Genomic DNA, 21377 nt, shown 5'->3' with positions numbered 1-21377 from the left:
AAACGTATTTAAAACTTCTTTTGAACGTTTTGAACGTCTTTTGAACGTTCAAAAACGTCTTTTTTTAGGTCCTGTGACCGCTGGGAAATGATTCTTTTTTATTTAATTTCTACCTTCCTTTATTCTTGCTTGATTTTAAATTATATTTGTTAGTTTCTGTTTTTATCTTATAAACATATTTACAGAGGGTGATTAATAAAATTATAATAATAAATATTTAATTTAAGTTTTTGTGAAAAATATAACTATGACTGAAAATAAAATTGCCTAAAATCAAATAGTCGAAACTAAAACGCGATTTAAACTGTGATAAAAAGTCAATCGAAAAGGCCGACCACGTGATCTGTATTACGTAAATGATATTTATAAATGAAAAAATACGAATATAAAAAAATATGATATACATATAAATGAAAAATACAAATATAGATAACAAATATAAGTTATGTACTGAATAATTAAATTTTTTTAAACATCCCGTTTTTTGAAACAGGTTTTTTTTAAAAAAGTATTACTAAATGTGTTGGTTAGCCAAAAAAATATATATAGTATAGATTCTATAAGACCAGAGTTGATAAACATGTTCGTACTTATTCAACTATAAGGAATACTAGTTGCATAATTCTAACATCTACACACAAAGGTTAGCAAACAAACGCTCGGTATTTACTGCTCTCTAATTGAATTTGGTGCATGAAAGCATGCTGAAAGGCGATGGCTTGAAACAAATTCAATTACAGATTTGAATAGAATAAAGTAGAAAGTAAGATAATTTCATTACTCAATTATTATTTTAAAAAATTTAAAAACTAAAGAAAAAAATCAAACAAAAAACATTTTTAATATTTATCTATTAGATATCTATCTATCCATTATCTATCTATATATAAATTAATTTGTACCAAAATTATTTTAATTTATTATTGCTTTGAAAGGTTATAGTTAAATACTTTGTAAGGTTGTAATTTTACTATCAATTTTATTTTAGTTTGATTAAATGGATGAACGCAATTTGAAATTAAATGTTTTTTCAAATACTTTTACTTCAAGGAATTTTGTTGAAAGGTAGGCCAAATTAAAAGATTACAAAATTTGTAAGCAATGTTTTTAGTTTTTATATTTTTATTTTATATTATATGGTATATTAAAGTTTATTCAAAACATTTAATTTAAAAATTTTCAATATATACTTTGACTGCAATATCCTCAGTTAAAGTATATGTAATGTATGAATAAAATTTGTTCAAAATACGTTAAAGGTATTATAAAAAACGATTAAGACCATATAATTGACTAATAATACAATAAAAAAGCATTTAAAAATGTAACAAAAGGCATAAAAATACAAAAAAAGATAATAAATAGATAAGTGATATTTTAATGAACTTGATTGTAAATGTCATTTTTACACACACGCGCACACACACACACACACACACACACACACACACACACACACACATTAGCACAAACAAATATTAACAAACATAATGGAAAAGAGCTTATTGCTGCTTGAATCCAAACCCTCTGCTTTTTTTTTTTTGCATAATTTTATTGTTTATATTTTAAAACCTTTCTGTATTTTAAACATTAGGACCAGATGTATTTTTATGTTTTTACTATTAGAACAAGCAAACTGTAAAAAATTGATTAATTCTCATTTAAAATTGTCTTAATAATTTTGTTATTTATGCTTAATAATTTTTTAAAATTACCTGTAATTTTTGTGCCTTATAATAATTTTTTTTAACTGATAATAATAATTTTTTAACCCAATAATTTTTTTCCTTTATCCAAAAAATACCCCTATTACGATTTATTTTTAAATTAATTAATTCTAATGTGAACTTGTTATAAATAAATAATATTTTAAAAGACTTTTTTTTTTTTAATTTCTTAAAAGTTATAGGTACATGGTAAATAAAATAGAATTAGGCCCAGGTCTAAATAGATATTTACTTGTTCTTTATTTTATTTACTAGATGTGGTTATGGTCGCTCCACCAAGTCTATTTGATAATTTCAAATCGTATTTCTCTGCTGAGTTGAATAAACAAATTTCTACAAAAGGGAATATTGATCCTGATTTTCAAAACTCAGACTCAGATTCTGATTGGTTAATAAACAATTATGCTAACTTTTTTAAAAGTGATGTTAATCAAAAAGGCACTCAAGCCAGTATAAATAAGATAAGTGAAATCCAAAAATATGGTACAACACGGCATATAAAAGAGATTTTTTTAGGGAGATGTTATGAATATCAATACAAAAATGGTGTCTTAGAAGAAAATGAATGGAACTGTGAAAATTTGTGGAAACTTTTTTTTAAAGCATTTGGATTTAAAAAACCATGTGATGTTACTTCCGCAGATTATAAAGAGCTCTTGGATAACATTGATGAAAGGATACCTAGAGACAAAGTAAGCAATAAAAATTACTTTCATTTAAGTGTGAAAAAAATTGAATACCAAATTAAGGCAAATTAGATTGAAAATTTAAAATTTTGAAAAACTGGTTTCAATAGTTGAAATTAGTGAAAACATATCATATTTTAAAGGTTTTCAAAAATCCTATGAACACAGCTACTAAATAAAATAATAGTTACTTGCCGCAAAAAAAATTGACCCTAAAGGACTTATGAAAAAAATTTATACATTTTTTAAATTAAGATTGCAACAATCAGACGGGAATTTGTGATCCTAAAATTATGCTGAATTTTAAGTATTAAAAAAAAATTCCTCATAAAGTTAAATAGTTTTTTTCAATTAAAACATTTTATCATTAAAACTATTTAGTTTTAAATTTAATTATTGCTTGTTTTGTTGACAATTGTATTATTTAATTGCTATGTAACCATAGAATCAAAGTATTGTCTTAAATTGAAACCTCAAGTTTGTTATTTGACCTTTTTATATGGTCAAAATATTTTCCAATGGATAAAATATGATTTAAAAAGTTTACTTATCTAAAAAGTTTCATTACTAAATCTATCTTTGTAATAACAAAAAAAATCTATTAATAATTAATTATTAAAAAAAATTATACTATTTGAAATAAAAGAAATTTCTTGTTATTAAATTAAAGTCTTGTTTTCAAAATTTCAAGTTAACGCGTAAAAAGTTATTTAAAAAGATGATTTCAAAGCAAAAAAATTATTTTAAACAACGAAAGAAAAAGAAAATTAGTCTAATTTATGCTTTTAAATGTTTAATATAAACACAAATACAATTTTAAATATTTTGTATGAGCGAAATTTATTTAATTGTAACATGCTCTTTTTTCGAAAAAAAAATTTAACACTTAAAGACTTTCTAGTTTTACAAGTTATCAGCTTTATTTTTAAATAAAACTTGGTATATATCAATTATAGTATCAATAAATTATTTTTAATTCCTGGATTTTTCTACATTTAAATTTATACATTAATTTTTCTATGTTTAAAATTATCCATTAATTTTTCAAACTTTGTTTGAAATCTGATAAAAGCCAGCTCTTTTTTCAATGCACTGTAATGCTATTTAGTTTACTCTAAGTTAAATGTCGTTATAAAACATAGCACTTATTTATTCATGGGCCTTTATTATGGGCAAATCAAACATATATGGTAAAATCCTGCAAAAATAGGTCTTTTTAAAAAATTCCTGCATATGCTTTTTAGAGTCAGGCCACTGGATAGAACAGATGTGAATTGTAAGTTACACAGAACCATTAGCTCATTATAACCTAACATACTGGCTTGTATTATTCAGCAATACAGCCATGAAAAATGATGTACTGTGGTACCTATATTAGATGCTGATCTAGTTGTTTTTTTTAAACTGTTAATAGTAGAGGTGTTGACAGCCTCATCTTGTAAAGTTTTTTTAATATTTGCATCCCAATTGTTAAAAAAAAAATAAACTAGACAGTTGCTATAAATCCTGTAAGCATTTGTAATGAACATAGGTGGGAGAAATATATATTGAGTCAATATATCAGTTGACTATTTTAGTTTAGTTTACAAATTTGAACTTTTGGATAAAATCACAAAGCTTACTTTTGTTACTTTTTTGAAGTTAGGCCATAGGCCTAACTTCACAAAAGGCCTAGGCCTATGTTTAGAGCATCTTTTTTTTGTAGTCAAAGTGCTTCAATTTTTAAAGTATATTTGTGACACGTTTTATACATTCAATTGCATTGATGTGTTTTTTAAGGTAAGGTATCATGCGGTGATAGCTTTTTTATTTTTTAGATTTAGCAAACTTTCTCATTAAAAGTTTATATCTGATTCACAAATTTATATCATATATAAATTTAGGTCTACATCTGATTTGTAAAGTGTAGTGAGAGTACTTTTTCTTTAAATTTAAAAAATATTTGTTATGAATGTTGTTTTATGTTATGATTTTATGAAAAACAAACTAAACACAATTATTAACTTTAAAAGTTAACTTATTTTTATGATTTAATGTTAAATAAAATTTAATATTTTTAAATTCTAGGCTTTACTTTGGTCTGGAACAAGAGAATTAGCACATAAGTACTCTGACTTTCTTTACACAAAAAGGTTTACAACGCTAGAAGATACCTTAGCTGGGTAATACATTTCCTTAACTGCATGTTTATTATAAACCTAATATATTCTTGATGAATTTGTTTTTGTAAATAATAGTTATAAGTAATAAAAGTTCTTTCAGTTTTAATTTTTTATATGCTTGATTTATAACTTTTTTTTTTTTTTTTTTGTTATTCACCTCCTCAAGGCCGAGAAGGCCACTACAGATGAGGAGGCTACTTAATAGTGATTTATAACCCTCTCCCAACTCTATAACTCCGAAACACGAACCTTGACGAACAAGGCTGCTGCGCGGAGAAACAAGTTGAGCGTGGTACTACCAGGGATGTGGTGGGGTTCGAACTTGGAACCTCTCGCTTATGAAGCAAGCGCTTTACCACTACACCACTACCGCATATGAATATATATATATATATATATATATATATATATATATATATATATATATATATATATATATATATATATATATATATATATATATATATAAGGATGATCCTTAAAACTACTTTTTTTTGAAATGTCTGCTCTCACCCTCAAAATGTGTTCTATTTAATGAAATAATACTAGAATTAAAAAAATTTTAAGGGGTGCCCCAAGGCACCTTCAAAGTATATCATGTTCTTCAAAAGTATATCATAGCAAAATTCTTCAAAAGTATATCATAGCAAAATTATACAAAAACTTCACAAATAATCATCATTTTATAAAAAGATTATTATTTTAGATTTCACTGCCTAGAAAATGACTTTTTTAAACTAAAAATATCCATTTTTGCTAAAAAAAATTTATTATAATTTTTTTTCTTAATGTTTTTTATGATATACTTTTAAAGAACTATTTTTTTGATAATTATAGAGACCATAGGGACCAGTTAAGTTCCTTGAACACTAAACAGGTCCCTATAATTATCCCTATAATTGCCTTAAAATTTTGTTTTTTCGAAAATTTTTTAATTCTAGTATTATTCTATTATATAGAATACATTTAGAGGGTGAGAGCAGACATTAAAAAAAAAAGTTGTTTTAAAAACCACTCTGAAACATAAACCTTGAATGCTGCTTGAGTAAACAAGTTGAGCACAGTACTTCCAGAGACTTGGTGGGGATAGATCTTCTCCTATATGAAGCAAGTCCTTTACCACTATACGACTACTGCAAGTATAAGGTCAGACCAAGTATGGTCTGACCTTATACTTGCAGTAGTCGTATAGTGTTTGTAAATCAAAGGATAATAGCCATCGATACTAAGATGCAAAAGCTAAACATCTTAAATTAGTTTTACTAAAGGCAAGGAGGTCTTTTGAATTTTGCTAAAGATAAGATTCAATAGATGAAGAGTTACTTGGAAGATCATGAATATTTGTAAAGAATAGATTGAAACAATTTTTTGGTATTGTTATTATGGGTTTTTTCAATTAATATTTTAAAGTACCTTATTCATATTTTTAATAGTTTTAGAACTTCACTCAATCATAGATAAATGCACGAGACCCTAAACAATAAGCTTGTTGTTGTTGTAATGAATGGCTCGTTATGTGGCTTTAACTATGCACACCAATAGCACTAACAGAGGCACTTTCTATGGCCATTCTTTCGGAACTATTATTACTCTGGTATTTTACAGTTGATACAGTTGAATTAGCTTCTCTTAGAGCTACCAGATAGGAAACGATTAGGGTTGAAATTTAACAAGGGCTGGGACCGGGTTTGTGACCGGAGCTGCATAAACATTTATAAATTTTAAAGTATTACCAGTACCACCTTCTCTAATTCTTTTATAATTTTCAGCTTGCTGCATTATTTCATTATGTTTGTTTAGGTTTTCTTTGAAAGCGAATCAAAGTGAGAATTTTTTGTAAGATCGATGTGTAATTTTCCATAAGGTGGTGTGACTAATTAGGTTTGAATTCAATAAAACTTTTGGGTATATCATTTTTTGACCTTTAAACTTTTTACAGATTTTAATTGAATACCTGTTAGAATGTTTTTAAACTATTTAAAAAATTTTTAAGCAAAATTTCACAAATTTAAAAAAAAGTTTGACTTTTTAAGTCTAAAAAGGCTTACAAAAAAGTGCTCAAATAAAATTAAAAGTTATTAATTTTTAGTTAAAAAAAATTTTTTTTAATATAAATATAATACCAACTCTCCTACTGCCACCTTGCAACACTCCCACTACCACCTTGCAACACTCCTACTACCACCTTGTAACCTTAGTACAAGAAAGTGATTACTATACTTTTCAGATCAAGATGTATAAAGAAAAATTAAGAAAAATTTATATAAAATCTTGTAATTAATAGTTTGCCTTTTTTATTTATTACTTCAAACTACTATTTTCATTATTAAAAATTACTTGTTTCCAGTTTTCAGACCACCTGCTTCTCCCTTACATCACCTTATTCTTGTGAGCCAATCTCTGGTTGTCAGCATGGCTTTTCTAACTGCTGCATAAACATGTTTTAGTAAGATATTTCAAACTGTAAAAAAACATTTCTTAAAGTTTTCGTTTAATGTGTTAGTAAGTTCACAATTATCTTAAGCGTGAATTGGTTCATTATTATCTTAAGATTGGGTCTTACTTGACAAAATATAAGACTGTTTTTGTGCTCCATAGTTTTTTTTTAACCTTTCAAATGCTGCATGATGTTTGATACCACCTGATGTTTTAAATGACTTTAGAGTATTTCTTATCAAGTACTCTAAAATTTTCAATCTTCTTACTATTTCTCTGTTACTAATCATGACTCCATGTTTCATACCTATTATTATATAAAGTGAACTTGATATTGACATGCTTATTGTGTACTTTTCTGTTGTGCAAAAAAAAAAAGAAAAGTTTTTATCAAATTTTGTTACTTGTAATGTTTAAAAAAAAAAGAACTAAATATATTTTACTTTACCTATTTTAATTCAAAGCAATTTTCTTAAAATATTTTTAAAAATTTATTATATAAGAATTATTTATTTGTATATTTGTTAGTTATCTTCTCAATGGTTTAACATGGTGTGGAAGTGATCAACCTCCTGGTATCAACTTTAACCAATGCCCTTGGGAATGTTCTATACAAGCTCCTTATTGGTCATTGGCAAATCAAAGGGTAATTTATGTATATATTATATATATTTATGTTTTATAATGTGTTTTTTTAGTTATTTTTTTAATATTATTATTATTGCTTGTTTTTGTTGCACATTTAACGATAAGCAAATTATGAAACTAATTTTTGTGTTCTCCAACACATTAAAAACGTTTATGATATAAATGTTAATAACTTATTACAAATATTTATGATATAAATATTAATAAGATCACTTTGATTTTTAAAGTTATTCATTATTCTAAATTATTCATTATTCTATTAAATGTAAATGGTTGGGATTCCAAATGATTAGAACTTCAGCAGTATTTTTTTGAAATCTCAAGATCTACTTTCTGTGATGCAAGTATTGTTCCTGACTGTCAATATTTCAGCATTTAAGGCTTCTGTTGGACTACTTTATGGATGTACTGTAGTTTTTGCACTGTTTCATCTAGGTTGTCATAAAGTCTTGTAAAATTTAATAATCGTGTGGTTACTTGTTGTCAACAAGTTGTTGACATAAGTAATTTTGGTAATAGTATTTTAAAAGTTGCTTGCTATATCTGTTTACCGCTATTATAATGTCATCATCAAGAAATTCCTTTACGTTAGCCTAAACAGTTTCAAGTTTTGTACCTACCAGCATAAAGTTTCCAAAAGTTGAATATGAAATCAAAAAATTCAAGTTCAAAAAGTATATCTACTTGCTTATCAATTTCAGCTTGGAATAATGTAAAGATCCTTGTATATATGTGTTTTTAAGACTGAAGGAATGAATAGAATGATGAGCAGAAATAATATATGTAGCAGATGTATGCCACTGTAGGTTCCATGGGTTGCTTCATGTAGAGTAAGTTGTAGGTGGTTTTAGTCCTTTTTTTTTACTTTTTACATATATTTAAATCTTTAGCAAAAATCTTTTGATATTAGATGTTTTTTTTGGTGAATGGATTATTTTTCTCCAATATTAATTATATATGACAGATCTTTGATATCTTCATCAGGCAGTGTGGACCTGCAGGAATATACATTCAAAATGTACATTTTTGCAGGTCTCATAAAGTGGATTGCTGATACACTAAACTTGTTTTTTTTTATACAATCAAAAACGGTCTTTTTGATTGTATAACTGCAGTATTTTTGAAACCCTTTAGCCAGCACCTAAACTTTATGCTTCTTGATGGTTCCAAAAACCAAATTGAAGAATAATGAACAATCTTTGGTGGTCAGTGTGAATGTGAAATTTAAATGGAATGATGATATTTGTTATTTTTTATGCTAAATTCTTCCAGAAATATTGTACTTTATCAATTGACATAATTGTTTTGGTTTCCTACAATATTTCTCAAAAAAAATTTTATAAAGGCCATTTGTGTATCATAATACATCTGGTAGTATGCTTAATGTGTTAACATCCTTGAGCTTATTTCAGGTGTCCACTTAAGTTTAACTATAAACTTTATTAATGAGTTAAATAACTCTTTTATTTCTTTTGCGTAAGACTTTCTGAAGTTTTTCTTGCTGAAAAGGATTTTTTAAATTTGATCTTTGCATCAAAAGCCTTTAATATGCATTTGTAGCAATGCTTTCACTTTCATTCACTTTTTTTTCTCTCGTAAAGTCTTACAAAAAGACCATATATAGCAACAAACTGTTTCACTTTCATCCCTTTAGAGAAAATATTATTTTTTAAATATTTGTTGTAAGCTTATTATATTAACATTTAATATTTCTTAAATATATTATTGGTGCTTTATTTCTATATATATACTACTGAACATGAATAATAGCAAATTTTTTAAGAATTTTTTTTACTTTATTTACCTCCCCAAGGCTGTGGGAGACAAGGTTACATATTTTTTGTAGATGTTGTTACACCCCACTCTCAACTCTTTAAATCAGAAAAATGATCTTTTGAAACATGGTCTTTAACAAACAAAGCTGCTGCACAAAGAAACTAGTTAAGCACAATATTAACAGGGATGGTAATACTGCGCTCAACCAGGAAGTTCTACCACTATACCATTACTGCTAATGTTATCAAGATACAATCAGCACCAAAGTATAGATAAATGGTTATTAAAAGTTAAAAATATCTCACTATTAAAATAAAAATTTGCAGAAAACATCAACAAAGTAGTGGTTTTTCTTGTGATATCCCTACATTGAATTTTTTTATTGAAAAAAAGAAAAGAAAATGGTTTGATACTGTTTTATTTCATTAGAATATTTACTTAAAACCATATAATAAAACTGTTGAATATTTAGTTTTCAAACCTCGGAATTAGGGTCGGCATTCGGCAATGCCGACCTAACTGCCGACCTGAAAGTATTTGAGGTCGGCAAATAATTGCCGACCTCCTTTCTATGTTTTATGGTTACACCTTTGTATCAAATAATAATTGCCGACCTGATACCGACCTCAAAAAGATTGAGGTCAGCAAATTATTGCCGACCTCATTTTTCTTAATTCCGAGGGTTGAGTTTTTAATTATCTACACAAAATATTTGCTAATATATCTAATATATAAATGTCTTCTCTGTTGTTGTATTAATCGAGAAAGAGAAAAAAGTAGCCTTCTTGACAGTAGTGTACAATGCATATTCTTCAGACTGGCAAGGTGGCCTAGTTTATTATGGAATTATAATATTATAAAAATTATTATTTATAAGCATGATTTTCAATTAATTTTTTAAGTTAAGTAAATATGCTTTGGTGTTATATTGGTTGTATATTTTTTTCTGTAGTGGCCTCCTTGACATTGTTTGTTATATTTAACTGCTTCTTGCTTTCTTTCACTTGCTTTTTTAATTTAAACGGATCATAAAACTTTTTTTAGTCATTTAAACATTAAAATTAACATTAAAAAAATGTTGTTGATGGTGGTGAAATAAGCAGAGGGATAATGCCACACAAGTTGTTTGTCAACATTTTTTGCAATTAATTCATTTTAAAATTTGGTTTTATGAAAAAATTTTTACAAAAAAAAAACTTTTTTAAGGTATAACCAATGCTTGAAGTGAGATGCAATAAAGTGGGATATCGTCCTGCCATTTTTTTATGTAGTATAAATCATCCTGTGATCTTTATATATTATATTTATAGATAGATTAAGTATATATTAGATTCATCTTAAGTTAACAATGATTAGACAGGATGTTTAGAGTCATCCTGTTACTTTTTTCGCTACTTTGTGTATAGCATAAAATTTGTTCATTTAATTTTTTTTCCAACTCTAGTTTGCTCAAAAACTTTCTGGAATCATACACATTGTGCTCAATGGCACTCGACAGCATTATACTGATAAGAAATTATATCCTGCATATATGAAACACAGGTAAATTTTGTTTATTGTTATACTTATGTTATGATATTATTTGTACATTACCAGTTTTTAACATCAGAATGTAAAATAATTTTGTAGAATTCAAAATATTCAGATGTAAAGAATGTAAAGTAATTAAAACAATTTTTTGTTTTTTGTTTGGCTTAAATATTTGTAGACACAAAAACAAAAAAATACATTCTTTGGTAGAGCATTAATAAAAAACATAATGAAAACAGAATGAGAATGCATATTTTTTATTTATTTTATAAAAGCAAATCAGTATTTGATATTTTTATTGTCAATATACAATACAAGCTGTTTTGACGTTAAATCTCCATTATTACATTAAAACTTTTTATTCATTGTTTGCACAAAATGAAACTCACGTTTTAATTTAAACAGAAAGACAAAAGTTAATTTTAAAAAAAGAATTTTTTTAATTGAGGAATTTTTACAAATTCGATTAAAAATATGTGCGTAGTGATTACATAAAAAAATTTTTTAACAACATAAGGGTTTTACTGTGTAATTAAACAAGTTTTGTCTTCAACAAAAATAAAATGTAAAATCAAGTGTAATAACTAATAGTTTTCTTCTAAATACTTAAGACGACCGCGATTTTATACTCTTGTTACTTGGTTAGCAAGTGTTATTTATCTTGCTTGAAAGTCTCAAATATTTCGTTTACAACCATGTTTCATGTGTACAGGGCAACTGCTCCCGCTTTATAATAAGATCATATATATATATATATATATATATTATATATATATATATATATATATATATATATATATATATGTATATATATATTAGGTATATGATAAATTTTAAATCAATTAGCCTGGGGTTCTAAATGATGAACTTTTGCCTATAAATCACAGAAATGACATTGATTTCACCATACCTTGAAAAAACTGTAGTGATGTTAATAATCTTTCAGATTTGCGTATAAGTATTAATAAATTTACAGTTAAGATATTTGTTTGTTCTGCAAGAAGAACGAATGTCCTCCATCAACTTTACAGCTCTCTCGGCTACTATGTTGGATCGAGGCACATCAAGCACTGATGGTTCCTTCTTCCAGTGGGTAGAGAAGCATTTCACAGCTTTGGAACACTCAAGTTGGGATATTGCTGACGCAGGTCTTCATAAGCCGCCTCTGCATAGTGCTGGTTTGAAAAGCAGGCCTGCGACCATGTAGTTGCAAAGAAATTGCAAGTTATCCTCAGCTGTTCTCGCCAGTTTGGAAGAATGAAAAATGTAATAAGCGCAAAAATGCCTCTTGAGTTCCACCTGGCACTGTGTATTGCACTGATGGCAGCTTGTGCCATTTGATACGAGGCCATATTTCCTCATTTTTGTAAAACTTGTATGCTTCACAAAACTGAAAAAGAAATTTAAAGTCATCTCTCCAGCCAAGGTTCTCATACTCTGCTACCACTGCTGTGCCCTTGTAGGCATTTTTTAAATCATCATAATGCTCCATAATCTCAACAATAAATTTGTAGTTAATGTTAGGCGATTGTGACTGTATAGGAAAAAAGAAACCCAACACATGTCGTAGAACAAGATCAAGAATGTGGTGTTGGCAGCCGATGCATTGAGGTTCATCGAATCCCTTGTCTCGAAATGTTTTCTGAAACTTGGCTACAACTTCATTCTTGCCACCAGTATTTACAGCTGTTGTGTCAGAGATGATCATCTGAATACTGTTCCATGCATTGTAATCATCAAGTAGGTCCTGTAGTGCTTTATATATGTTTGCAAAGGATCCACTGTCACAAACCAAAATGTCAAGTTTCTTTTGTTATTTTTCAAGCACACAACTTGGCACTCAGTCTTGTCAATTTTCTTACCATCAAAATGCAAAGAAAGCTTCTCTTCAGAGATCAGTTCCATGAGGCTGTTCTTAACTTGTTCTGCATCTCTGATTGTTTAACGCCAGACTCCAGACTGTGATGGTGTTGGGACACAAACTCCATCCTCAGCTAGACTTTGAAGCACCTGTGATGTTTTTCTGGTTGACAAAGAGTGACTAGACACTAGTTTGGCAGCAGACTTAGTTGACTGGCGTGTTGCATGCTTTCTGGGAGATTCTCCTAGAACTGCCTCCGAGTCACCACTGCTGCTTCCTTCCTCAGAATCCCCACTATCGCAGGAAAGTGGTACGGAGATAACCGCTTGGTTTTTCGAGGGTTCTGATGTGCTTTTGGCCCTTTTTGATGGATGGATTGTTGACATAGGAGCCACTTTCATAGTTGTATATCCCACCCTGCCATCTAATTCAATTTGTACTTTGTACAGTTGTTTGTCCTCACTACATAGCCTATTTCCATCTGGTTTTGTTATATCGAACAGATGAGCAAGATTTTCTTTAAATACTGCATTTGGTCACTTTCTGTGTTTCTCAAATGATGTGATAAGTTTGTCAACATTAGCAGACACTTGTTGTTTGGAAAGAACAGGAAAATTAAACTTCTGCCAAAGATTCATCTATTCCTCGGATATTTTTGTTAGTCGATCATGTCGTTCTTTCAATTCATCAAAGAGTCCAAAGAATCTTCCAATGATATCTCTGTTGGAAGGCATTTTACACAATTTGTCACTCATATCCTGTTTTACCTGTGGTATATTAGGATGACGCTTCGTGCTTGATTTCAAATTTTGTGTCCACATTTCACCAGCTGCTTCCACTGTTGATTTTGACTTTTTACTTTTAAAGGACATATTTTCAAAAAGAAGCACTAAACAGCAGATCTTGCAAATTAATACTGCAAATAAACAAAAATTGCTTGAATGATATGAACAACTATACAATATACAATATTATATATTTACAGTTTTAAAAATCAAAGTCAAGCATAAGGAAGTAAGAACTGGGAACAAAATCAAGTGAAAAATCGAAAAAGTTAAAAGTGGTGAGGTGCTAGGTGCGGGAGGTCTTTTGTGATCCAATGAAATAAACCTTAAAACAGTGATCTATTGGTAAAAGTTCATCAAATGCAACATCAGGAAAATTAAAATTTTGAAAAAAGTTCCTTTGTCATATACCTAATATATATATATATATATATATATATATATATATATATATATATATATATATATATATATATATATATATATATATATATATATATATATATATATATATATATATATTATATATATATATATATATATATACATATGTACATATATACATACACATTTATAAATATATATATATATATATATATATATATATATATATATATTATATATATATATATATATTATATATATATATATATATACATATGTACATATATACATACACATTTATAAATATATATATATATGTATATATGTACATTTATATATATATTTATAAATGTGTATACTACCATGTCACATTATACACATTTATAAATATATATACTACCATGTCCCTGGTAGTACCACGCTCAAATTGTTTCTCCGCGCAGCGGCCTTGTTCATCAAGGTTTGTGTTTCAGAGTTATAGAGTTGTGAGAGGGTTATAACCACTATTAAGTAGCCTCCTCATCGGTAGTGGCCTTCTAGGTCTTGAGGAGGTGAATAACAAAAAAAAAATTATTAGCGGTGTAACTTGAAATTCTGGTTCCTTCTGCAAGATTTTAAAAATAGGGTTTTTTCGCTTTCTTCTACAGCATGTAGTGGCTCTCAGTGGCTGGTAAACTTTGGCTCAGATAAAAAAAAATTTCAGCTAATTGTTATTGCAATAATCTAGATCTTCCTATATTTATGAATGGTAATGTACTGGATGAGTCATCTACCCTTCATCTTCTAGGATTTACTCTTACTTCCATTGCATTGATTTCAAAATTAGCATTTGCTAGGATTGCATCTTTTTGTCGTGCTCGCCACTTTCTTACTCAGGATTTTATTTCTTATCTTTATAAACCTCAAATCCATTCTTGTATGGAATACTGTTGCCATATCTGGGGCAGATCTTTAAATGATGCCCTTCCTCTTTTAGACAGGTCCAACTATGTTGACAATGCAAAAATGCATTGTAAACATAGTTGGACTTTTTCTTGCAGCCAACCTCCAACCATTATCACATTGTTGTAATGTGGGTTTTTTTTCTCTATTCTATAAATGCTGTAATTGGCACTGCTCTAAAGAACTAGTGTCTCTTATGCTATCTACTAAAATTCATTCAAGTGTTATTTATCAAGTTCTATTCTTTTACTGTGACTGTTGCTAAGTGCTTAAAAAGTTCTTATTCGTCTAGTTTTTTTTCCTCAAACATCGGTTCTTTGGAATTCGCTTCCTTTATCTTTTTTTCTTGATTCATATAATTTGCAATCTTTTAAGTTGTCTGTTAATCGTTATCTTGTTCTATAAATTTTTTCTTCCAGTGACTTCCAACTCTAATAGTGGTTGCTTGCAGCCTTGTTGGAAGTGAAGATATGAAAAAATTATAAGATCACTATAATATCCTAAAACCACTAAAATTTATTAGAATTAATTTTTAGTGATTTTAGGATATTATAGTGATCATATAAATAATTAGTATTTAATTAAATTTTTAAGTAGATTAAATATTTATAGTGAAAATGATTTTTTTTTGTATTCAATCATTAATGTCATGTAAACATGATCGTATTTACATATTATTGCATTCCAGTCAAACATTAAACGTTCTAGGTCTAACTTTTTTTCTCTGTAAATTGGTTAATGAGATTATCAACATCCATAGTTGTGCACTCAAGACTTATGTCTTATGATGGCTCAAGATGCCAAACATGGCTAAACCACTTAGGCATTCATGACCTGTAATATTGCGAAGAGTTTTTTGTAAATTTAAGTTTAGTGACCTTTTAATGGTAACTGATAGTTTTGATACAATACAGATATTTTATCACCTGGACATAATAACTGGACATGATAACTTGATTTTTTTTCAAGCTTTAAAATAGGCCGCTTTTTTTTCTGTGCTCACTAGAGCCACAGGCCCAGAAAAAAGTATTTATGTGTGTATACATACATAAATACATATATACATGCATACGTGCATACATACATGCATACATACATACATACATACATACATACATACATACATACATACATACATACATACATACATACATACATACATACGTGCATACATACATATAATACTAATAATAATAGTAAAACAAATTAAATATAATATACAGTAAAGTAGTATAAAAAATTTTAATGTTTCTTATTCTTAACAAGAGTATGTGATCAGCACACTCCATTTTAGCAATTCCATCATTACTTACGGAACATTTTGATTTTTGTAATGTCACGTTTTTAGATTTAAATTTTTTATTTTAACAGATTAGATGGTAATATATATTTATGAATCATCCCAAAATCATTTATTTACGGGACACAAAAAAACATTGCATTAAACCTGTTGTTTTAAGTTGAATATTTCAAACCAAATATTTAACCTACATAAACTTAAATTAGACTAAGTTTAACTCTTAAATTAGATTAAGTAGTTATTATTCTGCATAAAATTATTCAAAAAGATTGTTTTAGCTATTTATTTATATTAAATCAAATTAGTTATCATTACTTTCAGGGACAATTCTACGCTTTTATCAAAATGTAGTTTAGCTATATATATATATATATATATATATATATATATATATATATATATATATATATATATATATATATATATATATATATATATATATATATATATATATATATATATATATATATTGTTTAAATATGTAATAAAAACTACATATTTATGTATTGTTTATTGTTAAAATTATATCTTTTAGGTATTATTTAGGACCTTACATGATTCCAGAGTTTAACAAAAGAAATATTTCCATGGTTGTGATTATTGTTGCGCATACGCTACACTTAAAACCAATGTAAATTTGTTATATATAATTCTGTATACATTTTTTTAGCATATTTCTTTGTCTTATGACTCGTATTTCTATGTTTTACAGATTCTAAAGTATTTAACTTGTATATGTTTTTTATATATGTCCAAGGTTGATTTACATAGTTTGTCTTCTTAGGGTTAATATATATGATTGTATATGTAAATTAGAGTTGTGACTTTTTTGTGCCTGGGTCATAAATCGATGAACATTTGTACAAAAGTAATTAAAAAAACATAAATTCGATTTTTTGGTCACCCACAAACTAAAAGAAAATTGGTCACCCACAAACTAAAAGATTAAATTTACCATACATGCGTATGGATAAAATTTCAAACAATTTTATGATCATTGTTTTTTAGTTCTAATTTTTTTAATTGGAAAGTTATTATGTACTTTTTAAACATTTAACAGTTTACTGTTACATCATAACTTTCCAAGTTACAAATAAATATAAAATTACAAACTTAAATAACAATTTTACTGTTGCTCAGGAATTTCATCTTGCATTATTTAATTTTCTGAAACTTTACTTAAGGAATTACTCCAGATTCATTAAAAAAGCAGAGTACCCAAGTTAAATGAAGTAGAAATTTCATATCATCATGCCGTCCTGCTGTTTCAGTAATTAATTCTTTACCATTCTTGAAATTCTTCCTGGGCTGTTTTTAGTTCTTTACAAGTTTTGGGATAAATGGATATTTGATATTGAGCAACATGTTGTTTTCTCCATGATTCTCAAATGATAACCAATCAATTGTGGTTCTTCCTGTTTCTTTTCAGTAAAAAGTCTTTGTAATGGACTATCAATTCCATTCTTTCTTCCAGTGTTTCACATTTTTAGTGTCTGCTACAATCATCTTTATACTCTTCCATAAATTGTATTCATTTAGAATAGCTTTTATACCTTTAACAACAGCACACTCTTTTTTTGTCTGGTAAATCTAATGCTTGTAACTTAACTACTCTTTGTTTATTCTTTAACACTAACACATGATATTCTTGGTGACTAATATTTTTACCATCAAAACGCAATAATCAGCTTTCTAAATGTAGTGTTTTCTTCATTTCTTTAAGTTTATCTTCTTTAATAGTTGATCTGAATATATCAGGCTGGGAATAGGGTTTCTGAACACTGTTTAACACTAACAGTAAAACAGCTGTTTTTTTTTAAGAAAAATCAAAAACAGCAAACAGCTGTTTTTAAATGCCAGTTTTTTTTAATTAAAAAAATCAAATTACAAAAAGTTGCAAGGACAACATCAATGTTGTAACAAAATAATAAAATGCTCGGGAAACTCCACAACTACCATAAAGTACCACAAAAAGTCACCAAATTTGATCAAGGAACAAAATTAATTATATTAACAGTGAGAAGAGACAAAAAACTATTGGAAACTTCTTGGCGCAAAAGCTTCAAAATATTGTCTCTGTTTTGTCTACAGATGGCATTTTGGTTCGAGTTGTAACCAGAAATGAATGCATTTGCCAGTCGATAGCACGAGATGTGTTTAAACTCACAGCTAACGAAAGCATTGTATTGAAACTTCTGCACAAAGACTTTGTTGAAAAGCAAAAAAAAAGATTGACACCATAAAATTAAAAGTAGTCAGTAAAGTTTAGCATGACTGTCGATGGGGTTACTACTTTAAGAAGATGAAGACATTTTGTTAATATTCATGAGAGAATCATTTTCATAATAATGAAAATACATCAAACTGTCAAGTATTCAAAATCAAGTTTTTTGATCTAAAGTCAAGGCTCTACTTGGAAAAGAAATTAAACTTCATTTTGTTGTAAAAACTCTCTGGAACACAATATTAATGCTTAAGCAATTGATAAAGATAATTTCTAAAAAATGTCCCCTCCCGTGTATTTAGTACTTGTGAGTACTCATAAATAAAAAAAAATTCAAAATTTAAAAAACAGCAAAACAGCTGTTAACAGCTGTTTTGCTGTTAACAGTTGTTTTGCTGTTTTTTAAATTTTAAAAAAACAGCTGTTAACAGTTTATTCAAAAATTCTAAAACAGTAAAATAACTGTTTTTTAAAAACAACTGTTTTTCAGAAATCCTAACTGTGAAGGCATCTGAATGTCGATCCCATGTTTTGGTTTTGCTGTAGTTCTTTAAATTTAATTGTTGAAGTAGGCTTTAAGGACATTTTTTTTTCTGGATGGATGGATAGTTTTTGAACTAGCAGCCATTCCAGTTGTATACCCATTCTGTTCTTTGCTTTCAATCTGAAGATGACATAGTTTTTTAGTCCTCACTTCAGACCCATTTACCATCTTTTTTTGTGATGTCAAAAACTTTATTTAATCGATCATATTTTTTTTGATTTACACATTTATCATACGTCTTCAGCAATTGATCCAGTTTTGCCTGTACGACTTGAGTTGATAAATGTGGAAAATTTACTTCTCTCTCAATTTGCTTTAAGCGTTTTCTTCTCCCTTTGATGGAATCTTCCAGAAACAGATTGTGACCAACAATTTGGATTTTGAGTGGTATCTTGCTGTTATCTTCCGGTAATTATTTTTCTAGTAGAACAGTTTTTTTTTGTGACTTGTAAAATCATACAAGATTCTTCATCCAGATTGTCTTGTTTCATTCAGTAGTGGAAGCACTTTTCTTATAGGGTATTATGATTGAAGATAATACTTTAATATATTTCTGAAAATCAATAATAGTAAATATAAATGCTATTGTACTTCTATATTATTTGAATGCCATTCAGCGAATACCAATTCATATATTATTATGTGTTGCTCTATGAGGCAGCTTATGTAGTTTAAATCTTACTAATTGCCATAAACTTTTAAAAGACTCCAGAATATTCTAGAAAGTTTCAGAGATTTCTCAAAACATTCAAAACAATCCAGAAAATTCTAAAAAATTTCATAAGATTCAAGAAAATTCTAGGCTTTAGAAAGTTATAATGCTATTGCCTGCAAATATATCATTTTATATAACATTTACTTATATATCATTTTAAAAATCTCGTGTTGTGGGTGATCTTTTTTGAAAATTAATCAGAATAAAACCTATTTTCATTACTCTTGAGCAAAGGTTCATCGATTTATGACAGGAAGTTAGTTATTTTACAAAATGTCTTTTAAACAGTGAAAGTTGTGGACAAAAGACAGTGCAAATGCTTGCAGATGATATAAAAGCGAAAGATATTCCAGTTGTATGTTATGACGATCCAAGGTATGTAAAAAGATTGACTCAATTCCGGTATGTAAGATTGACTCAGCTCCGTGCTTGAGACACATTTAATACATATGAATATGTAATATAATGATAATACATGAACATACATGAACTGGTTTATAATACACACGTCGACCTGATACATAGCGCATGCAAGTATTGTTACATCGTGAACTGATATATAATACATACATTCTATATTTCTGAACAGAATATATAAATATATACTTAAACATAAATTATTATTCTGTGTAATTTGATTTGCAATCCCTAAATATTTTAATAGCAATCAATATAAAATTTACTTGAAAGAAGTAAAAACTGGATCTATAATAAACAACTACAATAAAGATTATAAAAAACCGGTTTTTAAATATTTTTGTAATTTTGAACACATTTAAAAATTTCGAAATAAAATATCTATAATTAAAATTACATAAATCTATTATAGGTGGTGGTGGGCACCACTCTTCTTTTTTATAGTACCCGATAATAGATTTACATTATTATTATTATTTTTTAATTGGTTGCCTATAACCAATATTCACAAGGTTGAGACCCCTGGTAACCTGGTATCCCTTATAATCTCGCATTATATGATTAGTTTGGTAATCATATAATTTCATGATTACATCATATGATTAATTCATATAATCTCACATCATGATTAGTTCATATAATGTGAGATCAAGTTTGTAAAAAAATGTAGTCAATTAAATTTTATTTATTTTAAGCTGAATCTTTATTCGTAAAAACTTTTTTACAGTGTTGTCAAACATATCTTGTGTGTAGATGATCCCATGTCTCTGGAATGTATGCAAATTTCACATGGAGCTCGACTCTAGTTGCAATCTGTTACGCGAATTTTTTGAATATAGTGTGTATAGGTGTTCGTATAAGCGTGTATATACATATATATATATATATTTTTATTTTTTGTAGGAAAAGTTTTTTTCCACTAACTATTAATGTAATTATTTTTAAACACAATGAAAAATGTAAAAAAAAAATTGAAAGATGTAAAAAAATTGAATATTATTTGTAAAACTTATTTTAAATGAATTTTATTATAATATTAAACAGTTGCAATAATAACAATACAAACAGTTGGAACTATTTAAATGACAAAAATTTTGAGTTAACTCTTTTTCCACATTCTATCTACTGAAATCTATTATCTATTTAAATATTAGACCAATTGAAAGTCTTTTTGTCCTAAAAAGAGACAAAGAAAATAATAATTTTTGTTGATGTGCAATTAAGAGTAGATCAGTTTTTC

General features: G+C 27.6%; 1 protein-coding gene across 3 annotated transcripts; it reads left to right on the top strand.

Annotated features, from left to right (window-relative positions):
* Nucleotides 1-367: 367 nt before the first annotated feature.
* Nucleotides 368-21149, top strand: LOC100201399 (ADP-ribosyl cyclase/cyclic ADP-ribose hydrolase). Of its 3 annotated transcripts, none has more exons than XM_065811053.1 (9): nucleotides 368-643; nucleotides 989-1065; nucleotides 1983-2419; nucleotides 4481-4575; nucleotides 7540-7657; nucleotides 10880-10977; nucleotides 16773-16868; nucleotides 20009-20095; nucleotides 20865-21149. In XM_065811053.1, exons 2-9 carry the CDS (start codon nucleotides 1023-1025, stop codon nucleotides 20941-20943), a joined length of 1053 nt encoding a protein of 350 aa, XP_065667125.1. In that variant the 5' UTR covers nucleotides 368-643; nucleotides 989-1022; the 3' UTR covers nucleotides 20944-21149. The 3 variants fall into 3 exon arrangements, with proteins under 3 accessions (XP_065667125.1, XP_065667124.1, XP_065667126.1); XM_065811052.1 differs by having other exon boundaries at nucleotides 372-763; XM_065811054.1 differs by lacking the exon at nucleotides 20009-20095 and having other exon boundaries at nucleotides 495-763.
* Nucleotides 21150-21377: the final 228 nt, after the last annotated feature.

The sequence above is a fragment of the Hydra vulgaris genome, chromosome 11 (assembly GCF_038396675.1).
Source record: "Hydra vulgaris chromosome 11, alternate assembly HydraT2T_AEP".
NCBI lineage: Eukaryota > Metazoa > Cnidaria > Hydrozoa > Anthoathecata > Hydridae > Hydra > Hydra vulgaris.
Note: the sequence above shows the minus strand (reverse complement) of the source record. Positions and strands in the feature narration are given on the sequence as shown.